The sequence below is a fragment of the Montipora capricornis genome, chromosome 7 (genome assembly GCF_036669925.1).
Source record: "Montipora capricornis isolate CH-2021 chromosome 7, ASM3666992v2, whole genome shotgun sequence".
Taxonomy (NCBI): Eukaryota; Metazoa; Cnidaria; class Anthozoa; order Scleractinia; family Acroporidae; genus Montipora; species Montipora capricornis.
Window position 1 is genome coordinate 25,674,273 of NC_090889.1, and position 23,072 is coordinate 25,697,344.

General features: G+C 40.4%; 2 protein-coding genes across 4 annotated transcripts in view; one reads left to right on the forward strand and one right to left on the reverse strand.

Moving 5' to 3' along the window:
- Positions 1-5,121, forward strand: part of LOC138056575 (peregrin-like) — a 14,835-nt gene extending 9,714 nt beyond the window's left edge. For both annotated transcript variants that reach the window (XM_068902396.1, XM_068902397.1), the window contains exons 8-10: positions 585-1,549; positions 2,888-3,027; positions 4,159-5,121. In XM_068902396.1, the coding sequence (XP_068758497.1) occupies positions 585-1,549; positions 2,888-3,027; positions 4,159-4,480 (1,427 nt within the window). In that variant the 3' untranslated portion in view covers positions 4,481-5,121. The remainder of the gene's footprint in view (positions 1-584; positions 1,550-2,887; positions 3,028-4,158) is intronic.
- Positions 5,122-5,369: 248 nt separating this feature from the next.
- LOC138056576 (mediator of RNA polymerase II transcription subunit 1-like) lies at positions 5,370-22,355 on the reverse strand. Of its 2 annotated transcripts, none has more exons than XM_068902399.1 (22): positions 22,212-22,355; positions 21,992-22,122; positions 21,430-21,514; positions 20,437-20,491; positions 19,388-19,448; positions 19,246-19,308; positions 19,060-19,088; positions 18,091-18,162; positions 17,589-17,663; positions 16,774-16,841; positions 16,486-16,575; positions 14,442-14,568; positions 13,942-14,072; positions 13,204-13,256; positions 12,793-12,846; positions 11,341-11,481; positions 10,713-10,785; positions 9,829-9,927; positions 8,414-8,519; positions 7,409-8,322; positions 6,117-6,212; positions 5,370-5,665 (listed from the first exon to the last, which is right to left on the reverse strand). In XM_068902399.1, the coding sequence occupies exons 1-22, from the start codon at positions 22,327-22,329 to the stop codon at positions 5,481-5,483; spliced, it is 2,826 nt and encodes a 941-aa protein (XP_068758500.1). In that variant the 5' UTR covers positions 22,330-22,355; the 3' UTR covers positions 5,370-5,480. The 2 variants fall into 2 exon arrangements, with proteins under 2 accessions (XP_068758500.1, XP_068758499.1); XM_068902398.1 differs by having other exon boundaries at positions 14,433-14,568.
- Positions 22,356-23,072: the final 717 nt, after the last annotated feature.

A 23,072-nucleotide genomic window follows, 5' to 3' on the forward strand; every position in this document is an offset into this window, starting at 1 on the left:
GGATACGCGTGGACGAGCAAATTCGATTTGGATACGCTACGTGTGGATGGAAATATTTTTGAATCCGGAAAGAAAAAGTTGCGGATTCAAAAATATCCGGACGGGGCCTCTCTGCTGCTTTTTAACCCCCATTAGAATTGTTTACTTATGTCGCGTTCTGCTGACCCAATTGTGGATTAATTTAATTGGCTTCTAAATCTGGCAGGAGTTCCTCCCGATGTAATTATGTTATTGTTCCTATGACTTGAAGGACATCTTAAAGCTGAGTTTTAGACATTATTTGCGTAATTCTCGTACCGGGATACGCGACCCTTTTACTGGAATCTTTGACCAGGATTTTAATTGAGTGGTTTTGCCTTATCACAACATACGTTACCATGAGCCAATCAGATTTCAGAACGATGTTAAACTAAGGCGCCCTTTTGGTTTGTTTCAAGTGGCGCAAAATTGATTATAAAGCATAGAAGTGCAAAACGAAGTGGGAAAGTGAGGGAATGCGTTTATTGAAAACCCAGCTGGGAATCAGGCACCACGTTAGAACTGGGCGAAAACTGCTAATGCCGTCTTTGTCAATTTTTGTCCAGTTTGCCTAGATGGGTCCAATCTCAGTGAATCTTGCTTATCACCCGTTGAAGAAGAGCAACCTTTGAAGAAGTTTAGACCCATTGATGAGAGCGAGTCCCTCGTCGGTGCCGGCAACCCGGGCAAACCTCAGGAAACTGAGGATAATCGCTTATCAGGAGAGAGTTTGTTGAACAGCAGAGCTACAGCAAATCCAAGTCCCGGCACCAGCCGAAGGAGCGGGATATTGTTCAATAAAGGGAGATACAGAGCGAGGCGGAATTTATCTGCCGGAGTGGATAAGTTCCCCTTTGATGTCGTGGCCCCAGCCAATCATGGGCTGAAAACTACGATTTCTGATCGAACGTTCGAGAACGATCACGTGAGCACGGAAGGTCAGGTGACTGAAAATTTCCGAACGGATGAGGCTGGTGATGACCGTGACGATTTGGTATTCGAGGAAAGACATCAACCGCCTATTAAAGAGGATAAAAGACCGCAGAAACGGGCAAGAATTGAGGCTTTAAACAGCAATGATACCAGCCATGCTCCTAGAAAGACTTACAAAACAGAGCTGGGTAAATTGATTGAAGATGCTACTCTACCTATGTTCGATACACCCTCCGACAGACTGAATAATCACTTTGTGTTCACGAATGGACTACGGCAGCGTTCGTATCGTTCGTATACGAGTGGGTCGGAGTCAGACGTGAGCGATATCAGGATGAATGGAACTCGTGCTTCTCGGGAGCTTTGTCGGAAGTTGTCAACGCTCTCCGAAGACGAGCTCAGCACGACGGATACCGAGAACAGTTCGGCCGAAAATCGAGCTATTAATGGACCAGTCGATGGGAGACGGAAAAAAAAAGCAGCGCCAAGACCACGAAAGACTACCACTTCCGATTCAGAGGTAGCGGATCTGCCTCCCATGCAACCGTTGGATTTGGTATGGGCCAAGTGTAGGGGATATCCGTCTTACCCTGCCTTGGTAAGTTTTCTGTTTGATCGCTTCGTTGGGTTAAATTTGTTACATCCGCAGTTTCTTGGCGAGGTCTTAATTTGAAAAACAGAAACAAGGTTTAGATTGAAGTACACCACGAGCTTTCTGTTGTGAATACGCGCACAAGTTTTGGAAAACAAAATTGTTCGTAGTGAGAGTGCGCAAACCCAAAATCGCTTTTTAATCGTAAGTTCGCAAGTGCTAATTGGCTTTGTTTGGTGGCCTTTTCAAATTGTTCTGCGGGTTATCCTTCTGTTATTTCAGTCTCCTACGCAGTCACTCTTTGGGTGTTAGGGGGGGGGAGGGGATGGTAGGGAAGATAACAATGTTCAACCAGGGCAGGTTATTTGGCAAATTTTCCTTTACTTCAGTGCACTTCCAAAGGTCACTGCAGCCTCGTTTTCGATGCGTGTGTAAGTGCTTGGTCCTCGGTCCCTCGCAGAAAATCAGGCCTTTACGCCCTTAGAAGCAGTACTCGAAATTAAAATATACTAATTTCGATATATTAAAATTCAGTCCTAAAGAAAAGGCAGCATCTCGAGGCTCCGGGGAATAAATATTAGGATTTGTTTGAGTTTATTCCCCAGAGCCTCGAGATAATTCCTTATGCTTTGGACTGAATTTTATTATATCGAAAGTGGGCTATTCCAGGTTGGCCATTTTTCAAAAGCCGGGCAACCAAACCAGGGAATAAGGTTCCCCTGATAAATCCATGGTTGCCCACTAGGAAACCCCCTACAATTAACTGCACACCGTGTCGAGATGCAATCACATGACGATGGAGCTTGAATGGAAAAACCATACATAACAATGACCGCAACAAGGTTTTCTGAGCCCGCGAGACTGAGCACCCCCATCAAACCATTGTTTTAACGAAAACCGCTGGTCAGCAACCTGGTTCTGGTCATTGCTGTCTAAGGTCTTCCGCTTGAGTGTCCCATAGTTTTTAGTGTGCGCCTGTGATTTTTTGTGGAAGCCTGAGCTTAGTAATGGAGTCTTCGGTCTGCATGTTTCTGATAGTGTTTCTTGCATCTTCCAACCTGACAATGTTTTGTAAAAGCCACAGATATTTAAAACACGGGAAAACGCACAGCTGCGGCAAAGTAATTATTGTTAACTACACACAACTATTGCACATTCATTGACAAGGGAAAACTGACAAGTGAGTCGGGTTCATTTTCCATTGATTGTCTGTTGTTGTTTTTCGTCGGGCAACTCGGCTTTAGTCGATCGTGAAATTTAAAAAGGAGTAAATAAGGGACGAGTTGACTGGATTTTTTTCCTTCGCGTTTAATTGTTAATAACGATATATTTTTTTTATCACAGATCATTAATCCTCGTACTAAGAAAGGGTTTCTTCACCATGGAGTACCGATACCTGTTCCGCCTGAGGACGTGTTGAAGGAGAGGGCTAACACCGACGAATTACTCTACCTGGTATTGTTTTTTGACACCAGAAGAACTTGGTAAGCTTCAGAATTGTGTGTTTAAGAGGGTTCCCTTAAGATCTGACGTTTTTGTTATCCGCAACTTGGTGAACTAATGGACCACTTTAATAAATGACGACCCACCTTCAAATTATTTTGTATTTATGGTTATTAGACCTATTGCCCTTACTTTGAAATTTGCTCGTCGCAGCGAGGCCAGAAAGGCTTACTTGCATTAAAACAGAAGAATATTTTCCTTGGTCTCCATTATGAAAGAGGTCTGTAGCCATCACATGATTATAAATGAGAGGTGCACTATTAAGGTGGCTCACCGCGCTGTCACGCGGGAGGTCGTGAGTTCAACTCCGGCGGGACCAACACTCAGGGTCTTAAAATAACTGAGGAGAAAGTGCTGCCTTTGTAATTATATCTGCAAATTGTTAGACCCTCTAGTCTTCTCGGATATGGACGATAAACCGTAGGGCCCCGTCTCGCAATCCTTCAATATTCATAATCCTGTGGGACGTAAAAGAACCCACACACTTGTCGCAAAGAGTAGGGCATGTGGTTCCCGTTGTTGCGGTCTGTCTTCTGTGGTGTATCATGGTTGGGAGGGTAAATGCTCGGAGATATTAGCTACACCAAGCTACTCTGAAAAATCCGAGGGTAAATAAAGATATATGATATTAATATGTTACCCTCAACAAACGGTTTCGCTTTTTACATCAAGCGTGTTTGCTGGGACAATTAGGAGACCACTAAAAACGGGAACAGGTAGAGTGGATCCGATTCATCCAATTAAAACGCTGGATCTCACCCGTCGACGGAAGTGAGAAACAACCATTAGGGATCTTAAGCACGCGCGTTTTTGAGACGCAGACGGCAACCGGAAGTGAGCTGTCTTCCCCTTTAACTTGTCTTCAGACAACCACATTTACATTGTTAAGTATCTTTTCTCCATTAGAGATGATTCGTTAAAAAATCTGGGAGACACCACTGTCCTGGCACGAGAAATTTCCTCTTCCGGTTGCCGTCCGCGTCTCAGAAACGCGCGTGCTTAAGCTCCCTAATAACTGAAATTTGTCTGAAATTTGTCTTCAGACTCCGCAAGTTTATGACATTTGCACTAATGCTTCCGGTTTTTTTTTTTTTTGTTTTGTTTTGTCTTAGGCAGTGGCTTCCTCGACATAAACTCGAACCGTTAGGACAGCACGAAGAGCGAGACGAGAATAAGCTGCAGGAGGGCCGCAAAACATCCATGAGGAAATCCGTGATGCAAGCGTATGAGCGGGCTATCATGCATCGAGACCAGGTTGAACAAGGCGGCTCTCGGGATTCCGATGACGAAGACGATGATTACGAGGATGCCGACGATGACTCCCGAATGAACGAGAACGGAGACGAAGCCGAACTTGAGGAAAGCGAGAACGAAGATGAAGACAATGTTAATGATGAAGATCAACATCCATTAGGAGAAAATGGATTTGTGTAGAGCAGATTTTAAGCTACAATGTTTGTTTTCCGTTTTCAACATTTTCTTGATCTTTTTCGATTTTATGCAACTTACATCCGGGACGAGAAGCGATATTTCTGGGTTCTTTGAATGGGGGGAAATTTGAATTACTGCTGGTTTTGCATCGACGTAAAGCGCGGACTAATTTGAGATAATTTCGGTAATTCCGCCCAATTCGAGCTGGAATATCTATTGTCGTTTCATATGAGCTGAACCGACTTCCATTGAGTAGTACATATTTTCAATGAATAAGGAATAATGACAGAATGTTACTTTTGTTCTTTTCTCGACTTCGTATGTGGCCGTCCGGTGTTACGGGGTGGAAAAGTCAGTTTTTCATAAAAGTTGTTTCCAGAAACCAAATATAGGAATTCGATAACATCTAAATATTAGTGTTTTTTTAAATGTGGCACAATAAATATGATGATGAATCTGTGCAATTGTATTTATACCTCCATGAACGTTCCACATGTGAATGTTAATCCTGCACTATTTTTCCTGGAATGTAAAGTGTTTTTTAACGTGGTAACGGTAGATACGGTGTACTTTGTGTACTCTAATCATTCGCGTTTGATAAAATTGTTGCAACGCAAGGGTAATAAACTCGTCCATTCTGAGAATTCTTTTGCATTTTGCTTTACCTCCAATACGTAATTTAAACAACGATAATCATCCCAATGTCCGCCTGGGCCGGCGAATTCGATGTCATCAGACGAAGGTAGTGTCCAGGCCCCCGGTTGTTCCAATGATGGATACTGAACAATCGAGGTCTGGAATACATTTGCGAGAACTCTGAGGGGACTTGTGTACCGACAGGATTCCATTTCGTAATCTTCGGCAAGTCAAAACGAAAGGACTTTGTGATACAATTTGTCTTTTATAACTTTTTTTTTAGTTATTGGCAATTTACATCGTTTGTCTTTTTTTACCTTTCCGTATGCCTGACCGCAGTCAATTTATAATGAATGGGCTTTCCCATCTACCCAAGCCCTTGTATTTTCGATTGCGATGTCCCGGGTATATCCATATCGACAGAACCCTCCCCGGTGCCCAGTCCACTAACGGCCAGAAGATCGGCTCCACTCGTGACGTCAGGAGGTAGGCCACCCACAGCCGCAATATGATCGAGGTCGAAGTCCAACGTTGAGTCCACGTCGAAGGCGGCTGAAAAGTAACATTACATGTTAGTTTGTCAAAATTGCCGCTTTAAGCGGATTATTCAACATCGAATTGTTTTTTTTTTACAATGACTGCAAAAACTCTCGCGCGCTCATTGGCTAGTTTTTATTGTCAATAAGCGGACAGACACATAAATTTATAATTTATGCGATAATGACGCGATATTGCTCGCGTCAGATTGAAGTTTCTCGCATTTTTGTCTTGCTTTCTTCTCGTGTTTTGACTTCATTTTGACCCCTCTGCCTTTTTGTTATTGTAAAAAACAAATTGATGTCAGTTTTTCATGCGTCTGTCCTGTTATTGACAATGAATTTCGTCATAACATCGTCAAAGTAGTCTGCGGATCCACGAGGCGATCAGCTACTTTGACAATCATGATCAATAACAGGACAGACGCATGAAAAACCGACATCAATTTGTTAAATCAAATAAATACCTGCAGCTCCCGCAATGCTTGGGTCAGAAACAGCGGCACTGGCGTCAATGGCCGCGTCGATGTCGAAGCCTGGGTCAGAAACGTCAAGTCCTGGTCCTATAATATATCATTAAAACAATACGTTTTTTTTGGATCATTTAATACTTTTCCTCTGAAAGGCAGGATTCCACAGTTTGAACGTCAAAGAAAGGTTTTTTAGAAGCACTGGAAATTTGGTTATTTGCATGCCCTAATGTCAAGAGACCGGGTGTTAAAATCAACGGTGTGACGTATTGCTCAGCCCAGAAGTTTCTAAATATCAGCATTGTGACAAGACAGTTTCATTTAAAATACCATTTTATGAGTGTATCTGAAATTACGAGCTTTTGACGCAAACCTTAACAAGTTTCAGAATCGTAGATTTTTAAGAGTAAATAGTTCGAAGGCCGTACGGTCATTTCGAGTTCAATTTATTGGCGTGCGATCAGGCGTTCTTTTTTAAAATGGCGCGACAATGTTTTTCTTCCTACAGAAAGACGTAAAAACAAAAAAAGGGCCATAAATTAACTAGAAGAAAGAACAAGGAACCGTAACTTAATCTCCGGCCCAAGAAAACAGGGTAAGTAAGATATTTATTGTACCTCTAAGCTCTTTTAATCGAGCAAGAAGAATAATAAAATATAATAATAATAATAAAATATTTATATAGCGCCTATACTTTCCAGTGCTAAGCGCAAAACAAACAAACTTAAACTCGGTGGGCCATACTGCGAAAATACGCCGCGCTATATAAACCGATCATGGCGAACGCACTAAACATTCCTTTTACTCCATGATCAATTTACGAAAACTCTTCAAACAAATGATCCATCTGATCCTAGTTTCCTGAAGGGTGGATAAGTCACTTGGTTGTAATAGCGCTTATCCGATGTGTAGTACTATCCTCCTTTTAGTATCACCCAACTAGTGGACTAATGCAAATCCTGCAATTTGATTGGCTACGCTACTAGAGGACTATTAGTAATAGTCCTCGAGTAGCGAAAAGCGTGACGCTTTCTTTCGTTTTATTCCCATATAAATATTTCTTCAACTTGCACTTGCTAACTTTATTATTGCCTTTTCTGTCCGACTAGTTGGGTGATACTAAAACAATTAGACCCTTCGCCCTCAAGGGCCACGGGTCAATAGCCCATTCGGCTTCGCCTCATGGGCTATTGACCCGTAGCCCGCAAGGGCTACGGGTCTAATTGTTAAGTAAACAATCAAGGCCAAAACAAGTATATTTTATTGTACATTACAGGATACAAACATACCCAATCCTGTGTCAAAATCCAATGCTGAGCCGCCAGGTACAATCCCAGGGGGAAGGTGTGAGGCTCCAGATAGATTTTGAAGAATCCCTTCCAAATCTGTTCCGTCAGCGCCAGCGGCTCCAATATCAAACAAATCGGCCGAGGCAGGTAATCCCTCGATACCCCCGGGTACAATACCCAACCCACTCGAACCAGCGATGGACTCAGTCGCTGCAACACCAGGGCCATTGCCAGAGGACCCACCCAGTCCCGCTGCTGCATCTTGGAATGTTGTTCCAACAACGAAATTAGCTGCTGAAACTGCAGCGAGATCGAAGGCGAAGTTTTCCGTATCCATTGCTTCAGCAATGCTGTTATCACTACCTTTTCCAAAGGATCCCATCCCCTGCTGATCACCCGGAGTTTTTGCCTCGTTCTTCGGAAGTTCATCGGTAACCGGGCCCTTTTCGATGACGTACTCGTCGGCTCGTTTTCGTTTTAGCAAAATTTTTAGCGGATTTGCAAGATTCGATTGTTTCGGAGTGTTAGGCTTTTTCTCTTGTCTTCCAAAATTCATCGTTGTCTCAGATGCACCTGAGCTAGCGTTGACGTCAGTGGCTGAGAATGAGAATGTTGGAGAAATTGAAGAAAAGGGAAAAGCACTGAAGGTTGGGGAAGGCGTCTCCAAAGTAAATGACGTGAAAGACGGTGATGTGCCGTGAAAAACTGGGGTATTCGGGTTGGATGGAGTACCCACTGCGGCGCCAAACAAAGCTGCACTGGGTGGAAGAGAAAGACTGGCAAGCTTGGTGGACGGTTGAACAAAGCCGACCGGAAGTGGAAGTTCCTCACTAGTCTTGACCGGAAGTTCGTCCAGTTTAACACTTTGTGCTTTTCTTATGATACAACGCATTGCGGCTGGAATTGATAGACACCTGTCAACAAAAGAGAAAGGCCAACCATAATATTTATCTAATAGAATACGGAGAGGCACATTACAAGAAAATGGCACTACAAATGACTCGCCTTTGGGTAACTCTTGATATATAATCGTTGGAACAGAAGAGTGGCTTTCCATGGACTGTGTTGAGTGTTGCTTTGACTGTGAGATCTGGCGTCACGAAGAAATCAACTGCAATGAAAGACGAGATAACTGGAGATTATTTAAAAGCCAAAGTACATTGTCATTCACAATCTCTCTCTTCCATCCATTCCTTTCTTGTTCCGTGTTTCCTGCACGCGGGCTAACTCCTGAGGGGACACCTCTGACAACAAAAACGGCAACATTCACTCTCATTCCCAGGATCTCTCATCTTCCAAGAAGACTCAACCAATCTCGGTGTCATGCAAACAAATACGTTTTTGAGAGCGAACAAAATAGAATGGACAACCGAGTGCGTGAAGACACTTAATGTGCAGGGAAAGTGACTTTGAAATGGCTTCTAATTCCAGAGAAGAGACGGGGCATTCTTGGTGTCATACATTCAAGGAATAAGCAAAACTATGTCAACCGCAACGTGATTGAAGCTTAACGTGCATCTGAAGTCAGGTATTTTTTGCTGGTAATATAAATTTCCCCATCCAAAGGAAACGTATGTCACCATTGTCAGCCAGAATTTCGCTTTTCACAGTTTCTGTTCCGTACAAGCCACGTAAACTTGGCAGAACTAGCTGGAATTTGGAGCCACGACCGTGATGTGAGAGGCATGGGTCTATTCTCGATTTTACGTCACAAACTGCTTTGCATTCCCTGCTTCCTTAAATCCCATAATACATCTTGTTTACCCCCAAAATTTTGCATAACCGGTTTTCTCTTGGGACATGAAGATGTTCCAAGAGAAATCGTAAACAATGCCTATCCAAAATTTTCTTTTTTTTTTGTGGGGGGGGAGGGAGTAAAAGAGGGGTGTTATGGGATTTCACAAAGTAAATAATTCCTGTTTTCAAAGAAATTTTGCATGGCAAAGCAGTTTGTGACGTAAAATCGAGAAGAAACCAATGCCCCTCCCAGCTCGGTCGGGGATCCAAATTACTGCTAGTTTTGGTAACTTTGGGCGTCTTGCTCACCAGACAAAAAGTGAAATTTCGAGGTAAGAATAATAAAACACGTTCGCTTTAGGTGGAGAGGTTAATATTGTAAACGAATAATATTTCACTTTAGGTGCACTGTAAAGTGCAACGCACCTTACCGCGGCCACCCAACAAACTTTCACATTCGACAACTACGCGTAAATATTTCAACTCAACAACCCATCCAACGGTGTTCAACTTACAACCGTACGAACTGTGCAAGTAGGCGTGACTGTCAATGAAATTCGCACAACCTGATTGGCGGTTAATTTGTAAAAAACTTTGTTAGGCGGCCACGGTAAGGCGAGTCGTACTGTAAGATCAGAATGATTTTAACAGCAAAGTAACCGCAACAGTTGAAGTTTACTTACTCGAGGCCATACTTGACGTGCAGGGATGTTCAAAGGTAATGGTCAGAGTAAAAGGATCAGACGCGCGTAACTCAAAACGGTATTCCTCACAGCCTGGCTCTGAATCAAGACATCAATCATGGATGAAGTAAGTTTTTTACCTTTTTCGTGATTCGTCACGCAAAGGACGTAATTGGTTTTGTGTGACCTAAGTAGAATTTTGCATCCCGCGATAGGTATCTATAAATTTACACTGTTGAAATGGTAGATGAAATTAATCATATATGAACTGAGGATATGAAATCAAGTGAAGCTATGATATTCGCAGTTATGAACGCAATTTTTACAATTGCGTATAGAAGCCTGAAAATTTCAGGACTTCAACGGGGTTTGAACCCGTGACCTCGCGTCGCACCGGAATCGCGAGGTCACGGGTTCAAACCCCGTTGAAGTCCTGAATTTTTCAGGCTTCTCTAAAATTGCGTTCATAACTGCGCAGATCATAGCTTCACTTCATTTACACTGTAGTCGTAAGTAAATTTGTTGAGTGAATGCGTGTGGGCGAGATAGGAAGTTTAAGTTTTCAAACTTTCTAGAACTGAGAAGACAATACATCAAAGCCATATATTTAATATGCGGATATGTAGATTGACAGTTGCTTTTTAGACCGAAGTTTTAAAGAGTTAATCGAATTTTTTAAGTTACCAATTCTTTCAAGTATCGAGATTGACTTTCTACATAGTTCTACGCTTGCTTTTAAGCATTCAGGCGAGTTAAGCAGAAGACCCAACTTAAAAGACATCTGCACGTAAAGGAAGATAGATTTTTCATACACGTGTTCTAGAATTTCCTCGAGCGCGTGGCCATGTAGTCATCATCATCTTCATTAGCAGAATTACACTTACTCTTGTTCAAAGGTTTGTGGCTTCTGAACGCGCTGGATAAAAGCGTGTTAAACATGGCTTGTCTTCGCAACAACTGGAATGAAAGTACAAGACTAGATTACTGCTAGGTTTTTCCACTGGATATTACTTATGGGACTTAAACATTTTCTTTTTTCCTCTTTTGCCCGACTCGAATATCCCTCGCTAATTGCTGGCAAAAGCTCTGTAAGTTAGAATTTTTAGATCTAATAAAGAATTGTTACTGTTGTTGCTGTTGTTTGACTAAAAATGATCCACGCTTTTTGATAGCACGCTGTTAAGTGTCCATATCACACTCTGGTCTTTAGCAACTAGGAACATCATCCAAACTTCAGTTATCCGCAAACATGCACAGGAAGGGGGGAGGGGGAGGGGGGCAACTACGTCTTCTCAGGTCTATGCACCAGCCCCCCCCCCCCCCCCACGTTCAGCGTTCTCTCAGAGTGATTCTCAGAGTTCACATAAGCATCGACCTTCCTGTGCCAGATTGATGAATCCTAACAACGAAAATCCACGGCTCTTCAAACACAACCATTGCATTGTGAATAAACACTCAATGCTTATTTAAGTCGGAGAACAACAACATCTACTTTCAAGACGCGAATCTCACCTCCAGTACTTTACGGATGTGACTTGGGTGAGTGAATGCGATTCTGTACAATAATAAACCCATCCCAGAAGGCTGCACGAGCTCGTCCGGTGTTGATTGGTTCTCTGTTACGTGATACGTGTGATGATGTTGAGGTAAGCTCTGTAAGCAAACAAAGAAGTCCAGTACCATTAACTACTCCCAATTTATCGATAAAATAACCAAATTCAGATATTTAACTTTAATCCGCTGCACAGTCATTTATGATATGGTATTGACACTGATACGTTATTTTTAAACTTTACTTCCATGTAAACTTTCAATTGCCATAAATTAGCCAGTGTCAAAAATACCATAATACGTCTTGCTTGTTCCTCCAAAATTTTGCATAAGCATTGTTTTTATTTTCTCTTAGAACTTACAATGGTCCCAAAAGAAACTGAAAACAATGCTTATGCAAACTTTTGGAGGAAGGGGGTAGTTTCTAAAGAAACTGTGGTGCTGTGTCGGTGGGGAAGTAGTATACAAAAATCTGGTTTTATCAACGGAGTTGATAATGTAAATTGGCCACCGTACAGAGATTCTAAAAGCCGACGTTTCGAGCGTGTGCCCTTCAATTCGCTCTGACGGAGGGCTAACGCTCAAAACGTCAGCTTTTAGAATGTCTGTACGGTGGCCAATTATCTACATTGTAAACTCTGTTGATAAAACCAAATTTTTGTAAACATTTAGAGGGACAAACAAAGAGTATGATATTTTTTATACTGGCTAATAGACCATTTTCGAATTCTCACGGCTGGACTGGATCTAGCATGAAATGGAGGCTCATGCGGGCAAGTTAATTTGTGTGTGAAAAGATTTGCCCGCATTAGCCTCCATTTCATGCTAGATACAGTCCAGCCGTGAGAATTCGAAAATGGTCTATTAACCAATGGCTATAGCTATTCCCCTCCAATAGCACCTTTGCATTTTTGGGGCGTTACCCAGATAACATTTTAATATGATGGGTTGTATAGGGGAACCTTTGTTTACACTTTTTGTCTCATTAGCATAAGCTCATAGTTTTCTGATATATCAGCCAGAAAATCATCACTGAATACTGAAAGTCCATTGAATAATGAGCTTTCTCTGAAACTTTAAGCGCAATTTACCCCACACTATCTGAGTAATGACACTTTGCAAATTCGAATTTTAAAAAGAATGTATGGGCTCATTAGTGCTTTTGACACCCAAGAATTTATCAGTTTCTGATGGCTTATAACTCAATTGTAATCAAAGCCAAAAGGCTTTCTTTAACCTTTTGAAGTCAATTTGCGAATTTAGCATAATACCTTTTTTCAGCAAACTTGTATGTTAACGAGACAAAACATAAACAATGACGTCAGCAAAGATACCCCTATATAAACTGCCCAATCACTTAACTTAAAACAGACTAGAAAACTTGAGATAGTAGCAAGTGCCTTAAAAACATACCGCATAAAAAGTATTTTCATAATCACCAAGCGAAACATTCTTGTCTTTCAAGTGCTGTAAAAAATGAAAGCACAAAGTCCTAATTGAAGCATTGACAAGTGAAATGACAAAAAAATCTGAAGCAGGTTTCATATGAAAGCCAAAAGGCCCTTGTACGTCTGTTTAGGGTTTGCTGTCAAAGCTGCGTCGAACTTTATTTGCAAAAAAAAAGTCTTGCGCCACTTTTGGCAGCCGGAAAGAGATAAAGGCAAAACTACGTGTTAACCTTTTTCCTGCGATTTGGGTTGTGTGCGTGCATTCGCGACAACTTATGATTGGTTGATCAAATTGTCAACCTTCACTTTCATTGGTCACAAAAATTGTTTATTTTTGTGTCACTAGTCTATGATACGCCCCACACATGAAGCTTACCTCCTTGATTATGAGACTATCTATTGGGATTCTAGAAGAGTGTGAAAAATTGCCTGTAAATTACAACAAAATCAAAATCAGTAATCAGTCTTCTATGGTCTTAGGACTCCACCCATAATTTTGCAATGTTTTGATATTTTTAGTATCAAAGGCTCGGATGAATAAGTGATGCTACATGAGCAAGACTAGTCCTAATAATGATCATTTATACTAACTTTGTAATCTTTCTTTAATCTTTAATCTCTCTTTATACAAGGTAAAATTTCATCAGGAATGTAACAAACTAAATTAAGTTATATAAATTATACAACAACTGAATTTGTATATATGCTAAAACTACTTAATTACTTGAGAAATACTAACATTATGTACTAACCATAGACCTGTTTTCCATGAATGCCTGAGAAGTCTTAGAAATGAAATAGGGTTATTTCAACGTTTCTCCTTTGATAGTGATGCCGCAGAGAATGTAAAGAACGGCTTTCAATCACTGAATGACAAAGTCAATATTTCAGCCAATTGCAACAGACGCAAACATTGAAATGAGCCAATCATAACACCGAGCCAAAACATGCAACTGCCACTAAAGGCCGGAAAACCTGAGCACTTCTGATTTGGTTTAATAAAAGGTGGTTTTTATTATGCCAATCGCTAAGCATAGCAATCCAAAACCAAACCAATTCTGAAAATGCTTTCATGTATTCCCCTTTGAAATTACTGATTAATTGTTCTCTTTACCTGCTTTACAAACAACTTCATGGATCTTTTGGACAACCTCAACGGAAGCGGGTAGTGGCTTGCAAAGCTCAAGTACGAACGATGCATTAAATTCCTCACTGTTGTTGTCATTCAGTGCTTGATATTTGATGCTGAACAAACAAAAGAACATTCTTGAAGAAAATGGGTAATTGAACAGACTTGAGTCAGTGAGAACTCCATTGGAGGATACAAAATTTAATAAAACCGAAAAAAGTGTAAGAGGATGTGTTCAGTTTTTTTACGGGAGGCAAGTGCTCTCTCACCACTGTGCCACCCCAGCTCCCCATAAACTGGAAACTCCCATGGTATGTTTATGTCAGACCAACAAGTTTTTTTTTATGGAAATGTAAACAAACTGACTATCTACAAAAGGAAAATGTTTCAAGTCACGAAACTTTACAAATCAAATCAGTTTGCTATTGTTGGGCAGCCCTAATATCTTCACAAAAACGAAACTGAGAAGCTCATACCAGTCTAACCTGGAATCCCATCCCAGCATGTTCAAACCCACTGGCTCTAACATCAATGGACTGATGGGTAGTGTGGTCTTCTGGGATTGCTCCAGTGATACAGCCACTTGGTAACCAAAGTCCCTTAGAGGTGGGTCTGCCAGTCAAAACAAAACAAAACAAACAAACTTCTTAAACCAAAAACTTTGCTTCCTCTACATTGCATTGGCTTATGGATCAAATAGTTCTTTTCTTCACAAAAAAAACTGGTCAAATTTTATTCAACAAAATTGTATAAATACTTTACAATCATTTACAAAATGATCATGATTTCAGAAAATCAATTTCGTTCATTGGGCCTCCTCTGACAAATATCTGACAAATAATTATCATGATTTCAGAAAATCAATTTTGTTCATTGGGCCTCCTCTGACAAATAGGCTGGGGAAGCCAAGTTTTATTGACGGTAAAATGAGCGGAAAAGCAGCTGATCACCCACACTTGCTTGACTACAAAGATGACTTTCCCTTTTAAGTCATTGAAACAGTGGTGACCGACAAGAGGCCTTCTCAGGACTAAACTCACCCAGAGGATCAAGTTCTGTCAGGGAAGAAAATATTCCGTAAACCCTTGTTACATACCAGTGTGGTTTAAGAGCCAACTTGGCAGTTTGCACCTTATTGGCTCATTCACATCCAAATATCCAATGCCAACTCGTGGAATAAAAATAACGTTTAATAGTCTCCCCTTAACCCTTCCACATCTGAAGCAGGCCTCATTGATGAGAAAAATAAAATTGTCTGGTACTTGACCAAGTAAAATCTACAAAAAGTAATTTTAACTGTTACTCTTAAAGTGGTACACATGTACTATAATCAAAAAATCACTTCCTTTTTTTCTTCAGATTTTGAAAGTGTGTTTGCTTAACACCTGTTGAGCTTTGATTTTTATTCAAAGGCTGTTTACTTGAGTATAAGTTTTGGACTTACAGTCCACCATTACTCTACTTCAAAACTGACTAACTGGACCTCAGAGAGTTGGATCCAGGGAAAAGTAATGCCATTTACTCAATAGCTTAAAATTTCAGCATGTAAATGCAGTTTCTTGTGTATGAAAAACACGAGTTTAAACATCTGAAAGCCTGAAACTTCCATGCTGCTTATTAATTCAGTTGCATACAAATGCATTGCATTCTTAAACTTTCTCCTTGATCCAGCTCTCTCAAGATTTTTAAAGTTAATAATGGCGGGCCATTAAACAGGAAAATTCCAGTTAAAATATTAATACACAAGTGTATTTTGAAATCAAGGCTTAAGACTTGGGTCACTTAGTGCTTAGTTAACACAGTTTTGACATCCAAAGGAGAATAAAATTTGATTTTTTTATCAAAGTAGCATCTTAAAAGGAAAAGGGCTAAAAACACACCATTCGGGGGTGTGGGCAAGCCATCTACCAAAAATTATTGGAGAAATATCAGAGAACAAATTTACATTTATTTACTCCCACCATAATGTGTGATGAAACTGGTACAACAAAGGGAGAAATCCTCTGATTGGCCGTGCAACCTGGTGCAACTGCAATGCACCATAGATGTCCATTTCAACAAGGGAGGAAAAGACAGTGGAGGGAAAAGCCCTCAGTCAGGTTAAGATCAAGAGACACTAGGCCCAAATGCGATTACACAGGAGGGGGGCATGCTTGTTAGCCACAATACACGCCTGATTTCCCTATGCATACAGCGTGCAGTATTCCTAGATGGTCACCCAGATGGACTTAACTTTGGTGAACATGAAACTGATATTTTGGAGAAGATGTACACCATACAAGCAAAGAAAAAAAAACATCAGAAGAGAGGATAAAAACGTTTCAGGATTCAAAAAGCATGGTCCACATTAAAAACTGAAAAGATGGGAACATTCTCTACTTTCTCAAATCCCATAATACATCTTGTTTACCTCCCAAAAATCATGTCCCAAAAGAAATTGAAAACAATTTCTATGAAAACTTTTGGGTGGTAAAACCTTGCAGGTTGCAGGCAGTACTTCCCAGTAAGCCCTGATTTTGTTGTAAGTACCTTCCCTTGTGAATTGCCGATCCTGCCCTGGTCTGTCTACATCCAATAACTCATATGGGGAAGCAAAATAAACCAACCGCATGCGTCGACCTAACAACAGTCAAAGAAAAAAAATTGTCGAAAATGTATGATGATTTTACTTTCATCGATAAACAGCAAATGGAGGGATGAAATTTGAGTTACATCAAAAGTCAATGGAACTTGTTTTATTAATAAATAATGTCAATTCTTGCCTTAGACAGATTTTTGACTGAAAATTTTTCTATTTAAATAAAATTGTCAACTTGCCTCCTTGTCTTGGAATTAGAAATCCAACTGGACAGCGAATGATTGCTTCAGTTGAACTCAAGTCTGTGCTAAAATATTCAAAGAAATATAACTAATAAAAAACAGATTTCACAACAAATTTACAAAACTTGCAATATTTATTTAAAGGCATGAGAAAATGCTTTTGTTCATTGTCAAGTGTCAGTGCAATTTCACACAAGCTACAATTCTAGTTAAAACTATTGGTACAATTCCAGCTTTTTCCTCTCCCCCCATTAGAATGTTGATTTTTCACAGTCTCCGAAATCAAGATTAGTTCATTGATCGCTCAAATGTTTCAAAATTGTCTGGGGAAGAAGGGGTAAGGCATCCTGGGGTCTAGTTGGTCATGTGACATTGTTATGTTAAGTCAATGCCACATGCTTGGTTTTGAGTTGATGTTTTTAAAAGGCTTTTGGACGTTAATATACCACAAGGGGAGACGCTAAAAAGACAGCGAAAGAAGAACACGGATTGCTTTATATGAAGATGTAAAGATGGAAGCATGTACAGTAAATTCTTTACTTTTCGACCAAATTTGACAAGTGTCCCAAAGTCTTTCGACCAGGATTGTAGTTCATACTACTACTGGTTATTTGTAAAACATCGTAGAAGTTGATTCAGCACCGCCTCAGCCAAATCTAAGGGGAAAATAGAAAACTGGTGCACCACAATGCCTCCTAAATACTATTAGGAGCATTGTCCCTTCTATGAAAAGTATATTCATCTGTAAAAAGAAAGAATGTTAAATTCAAGTTGAAAGCACAAATTATCATCATCATCATTATCATTATTACCCAAAAAGATTTGCCATCAAATTGATATCAGTCTCAACTGCTTTCAAAGCTGCAAGGAACTTGGGCTTTTGAAATCTAAATTATTTGAAAATTAACAAAAATTTATTAATAATATTATTATTGCTAAGACGAACATTAAGTGAAGCTATGATCTTCGCAGTTATGAACGCAATTTTTACAGTTGCGTAGAGAAGCCTGAAAATTTCAGGACTTCAACGGGGTTTGAACCCGTGACCTTGCGATTCCAGTGCGACGCTCTAACCAACTGAGCTATGAAGCCACTGACGTTGGGAGCTGGTCATTTGTGGGTTCTAATGGTCCCGTGAGGAATGAATCAATGATGAAATGGTATATGAAATGAATCATATATGAACTGTGGATATGAAATCAAGTGAAGCTATCATTATTAATAAAACAAAACTTTAGACATATGAAAATTAAATGTTAGACATGATAAAAAAAGCTATAAAACAGTGCAAGAAACAAAGGAAAAAAATCTCACGTATCACGGGACAGCTGGTACAGATCACACAGCCCTCGCAAATGACACAAAAACTCATCATAATCACCATCCCTAAGAAATAATGATGATAGCAATAATTGGACTGAATCAAAGGATACGTTCTTGGGTAATATCAATCACCACTGATAAACTTAATTGCATAAATTGTAAAATAAATTGTATAAATTGTATAGATATACAAATGGACAATTAAGCACAAGGCATAAAACACTAACCCGACAATGGATGGCATGTCTATTCCAGGGGTAGGGGATAGGGGGTGGGACATTAGGTCCGTGAGGGTTAGGGTTAGACTTAGAGTTAGACATGCCCACAATGGACAATAACACTAAAAAGGGAGACATTGTCTTATTTCACTAAATCGCTGATGCATTATTGATACAGAAAAACTACCAATTAACAAAACACCAGAGTCAATTATTACCAGCAATAATAAAGCACAAATTGGGATTAAATCAAGTCAATCGCATTTTACCTTTTAGTGAGGATAATTCACTTAGTTTCCCCTGTGAAAACTGAGTGTTGGAGGGCAAAAATTGAGCATTTGAAAGAAAGCCTTTCAGAGCAGGGCACAGATTATGTGAAGTCAATGAACCAAATCTTGGACGTACAGGTAAGTTGTAGGCGACTGCTGACATTGCACCATCTGATCTCTGGTCGCAAATTGTTGTGGTAACAAGGTCTTAAGGAAATAAAGTCTGGAAAACTCATTGCAGTGCATAGCACCTTAGTTTCTTTTTTTAGGTTTGCCAGCAGCCAAGGTGTGAGAGTTTTTATTGATGCTGGTGACTTAAGGTTCAACTTAAACACAAAATATGCAAGGAGGTGGGTACCCATCAGTGATAAAGGCTCTGTTGGGTGGCTATTAAGTAAGGTCCATTGAGTCATAACAACAAGTTAATGGCCACAGAACAAAGCCTAAAAATAAAACTACTAATTGGACATTACCTTAGGATTCTTGTTAGTTCAGGACAACTCTGACACAAAAAAAGAGAAAAGCTTTAACACATTGCAAAAAAACTTCTTAACTCTATTGTTGATTTGGTGGAGAGAAGAGAGAGGAGCGTCAGTTTTTAATGTGTGTTCAAGTCCCTTGGTCCGTGAAACCAACCAAATCTAAAGCTACGCATTCACCTCTGGATCCCCAGTGTGTGCCACCTTAACTTCAGAGACAGTTCCATTAGCTTCCATTCGCACCTGCATGGTATAAACAAGCAAAAGCATAAGTTACAGTATTTCATAAGCTTCCAATATTACTTGTGGACATCAATATTACCTCAACATAAAACATGTCTGAATTGATGAAGACATCTCTCCCATTTTCAATAAATTTCAGCCTGCAAGAAAATAATGATCTTCAGAGCAGTGGTAAGTCCTCTTGCAAAAATACATTGTTCAAATTTGTCTTTTCTGCTGGGTTTTTTTTTTTTGTACTTCATTGCTTTTTATTTAACGGTTTACTATAAAAAGATCCAAATTGTGTTGTTAATAGAGCACACACCAAACTAAGGGTGCGTTCGATTGACCCTATTCTGGAATAAGAATACGTGGAGTATGATTAAAACAGTATGTTTGGCGCGTTTCGAAGCAGCAAGGATGATAAAAATATGTTTAAAATAGCATTTTAGCAGATGTTTGACAATTTTAATGTGAACCTCCGCAAAAACGACGGATCTCTAACTTATATTCCACGCATTCCTATTCCAGAATAGGGTCAAGTTAATCCATTCACACCTCAAACGCCAAACGCTCTAGGACTCCCCCCCCCCCTCACCTCCCTTGACGAGTAAAACTGTCTGGCATTAGACAGAGGAAAATCTATTTAGTGTCACTCTCAGGGGTCAATGGGTTAAAAAGAGGAAAGAATGGGTAAGAATGGGTAAGGGCTGGTTGGGAGATGGCATCCATCATCAAAACAGCCTTCAGGATATGAAAGGACAACTGCTGAGTAGAGTAAGGATAAAAAAAAATCGCAGAATGATCATGGTCGCTAATCGCTGTCTTCAGAAGCTTTCAGTCCACAAACACGTCCAGGGGCCTGTTTCTTTCGAAAGTCCCGAAAAGCCATCTGTGGAACTGCCAACCCCTTGTTTTGGAAAGTCGATCTTTTAACATGTTTTCAAGGCAACAAAAAGCAAAATGACTGTGAAGTTTAACAACTTAAATCCTCTCCGTTCTTGAGATACAGAGAGAATTGTGACACCTGAAAATGGCCCGCAAAGTTTTGGGACTTTCAAGAAACGGGCCCCAAGGAACTACAGTTCGCAAAAGCACTGTGTGGTGGTCAAAGTGATAAAAATCAATGCCAAGTTTGATGGACCTTACCCAACTTTTTTTGTGATTGCTTCAAGTCTCTGAGTAACAACTTTGATAGATTTCTCTGAAAGACAAAAGTGGAAATAAAATCATTCATATTCTAGTAGTTAGTGTGGTACAACATCTAACTGCTAAAAACAGATAGAGAACTGTACAAGTGATCCTTACACTTTTTTCAACTGGACAATTTAAGCAACCATCTGTTATAGACATCCAAAATATTCAGGTGGCTTCAACGAAATTCAAACTCCATGGCCTCTGTGATGTTGGTGCAATGCTCTACCAACTGAACTATGAAGCTAGTTGGGAGCAAGTCAAAATGCCGGGCTTATTTGTTCATGTGAATGGACTTTTTACAGGTGTCTATAAGAGAAAGTTGTTTAACCCTTTCACTCCTGTGGGGTTCCCCATTGACGAGTAAAATTGTCTGGCGTTAGACAGCGTAAAATCTATAAGTGTCACTCTTGGGAGTGAAACCGTTAATGAAGGCCTAGTTTTTGAGTGAATCTAGCTGTTGTTAACCCTTTCACTCCTGTGGGGTTCCCCATTGACGAGTAAAATCATCTGGCGTTAAACAGAGTAAAATCATCTGGCATTAGACAGAGTAAAATCTATAAGTGTCACTCTTGGGAGTGAAAGGGTTTTGAGTGGATGTTGTTAACCCTTTCACTCCTGTGGGGTTCCCCATTGACGAGTAAAATCATCTGGTGTTAGACAGAGTAAAATCTGTAAGTGTCACTCTTGGGAGTGAAAGGGTTAAATTGTCCAGTTAAGTGCAAGGATGATACTTCTACATAACCTACACTTCAAATCCATACATTTCTTTTATTCAGATAGAGAACTGTGATCCATGTTAGTCCTTGATAATTTACGAGAGATTTTTCAATAGAACACAGCATTCACCATTTATTCACACATTTTGTATGCAACTAAACAAGAAATAGAGCAAAATGCTTACAAGGAGTTAAAGTGTCAGTAATCGTCAATAAATCATGAGTGTACCTGTCATCGCACTTTGCAGTTTGCCTAAACATTCTGAAATGTAGTTCTTTACTGGGGCTAGATTATCAATTTGCTGTTGTCTTTCCTGAAAACAAAACATTTTATTCAAGTACTGTATTGCTGACTGGTGGAACCTCATCCATATTAACAGTAATATTTTGTCTCCTAGATTATCCTATTTTTGTAAGAATGATCATTGATGGTTTCTCTCTCTAGTGTCAATTTTCTGGGGACTATCGCCATGGTTGCCAGTGAGCCCCACTCAGGCAGGATTCGCAAGTGATGGGTACGTGTACTTATCGTACGGCCCTGCTGACAAAGAGGGCCAGCTCATCTCGCTCTCTTGTGTTGCTGTTGTTGTTGTTGTAATGTTTTTCCTTCTTCTGAGAACGAAAAAGCAGACCATAAAAGCTTAATTTGTCAGTTGCACAGGCACAGGTTTTATGGCCATCTCGCCATTAGGAAGATTCGATACTACCGGGTTCGCCTATCTCATTGGTAGCGAAACGTCATTTTGGTCAGCTGATTATAAGCATACGCAAATTATTGTCACATTACTAACCAAAGAAGCTCGTATGGCTTTTGCTGGGTCGGGCCAGCTTGCACAGCTCTGGCATTTTGATCTGATACTGTTAAGCAAATCTGTGAACTTGCTGTGCTCGGAGTAGAAGTTGAGCGATCCAAATGCATGGACTGTTTTGAAGAAAAAGAGCAAACACCAGTCTTTTACGCGTTAACCACTAACAAGCAGAAGAGAAAATGCGACCCTGCTAGGCACGTACTTTTGGTTCCATTAAATTCTTTCCCTTTCAAGCCTAATTCTTGTTCGTAGGTACTGACAAGTTCCTTTAGCTTCAAACAGCAGGATCCACATGTTCTCGCATCCACTGTGGCAGCCATATTGTTTGGTATGTACTTTAATATGTACTTTAAGTAGGGATATTAAAGTGTATCATAAAGCGCAAACAGTGGATGGCGACCTCGTTCCCAGGGTCTCTCTTCTCTGCCTCATTGCCTCCATTGTCGTCAACGACAATGGAGGCAGAGAAGAGAGACCCTGGGAACGAGGTTGCAAAGCGCCCTCTGATTACCTTTGCTAGTCACCTTCGAGCAACTAACGCGGAATTTGCGCCCGAAAATATTGTAATAGTTAGAGGAATAATGAGTTAAAATCATCTTTTGTGCTGTATTATCTCACTGTTTTCTTCGCGGCTCGGTAAATATCCACCCCTAGCCACCTCCACTTCGGTGAATAGTTGTCAACCTATAGCCGTCAAAAGGACGTTTTCAACTAACCCCTAGAGACACCAATGACAATTGAGAAATATACGACTTCTGGTGGACGAACAAGAGAAGCTAATGAGAGATCTTTTGTTTTCGTCCTCTAAGGTGGTGGGCAATGACGTCACGTGAAACCTCCTGAAGCCATGTATATCCAAGTATATCTCGGATAAGGACGATAAACCGTAGGCCCCGTCTCACAACCCTTCAATGTTCATAATCCTGTGGGACGCAAAAGTACCCACACACTTGTCGCAAAGAGTAGGGCATGTAGTTCCCGGTGTTGTGGTCTGTCTTCTGTGGTGTATCATGGTTGGGAGGGTAAATGCTCGGAGATATTAGCTATACCAAGCTACTCTAAA

Coding starts and splice junctions, on each gene's coding strand:
- LOC138056576 (XM_068902398.1), bottom strand. CDS start 22,329: ATGGCTGCCACAGTGGATGCGAGAACATGTGGATCCTGCTGTTTGAAG. Junction 19,449..20,436: donor GCAATCACAAAAAAAGTTGG/GTAAGGTCCATC, acceptor ATTTTCTTGCAG/GCTGAAATTTATTGAAAATG. Junction 8,323..8,413: donor ATATCAAGAGTTACCCAAAG/GCGAGTCATTTG, acceptor TTTTGTTGACAG/GTGTCTATCAATTCCAGCCG.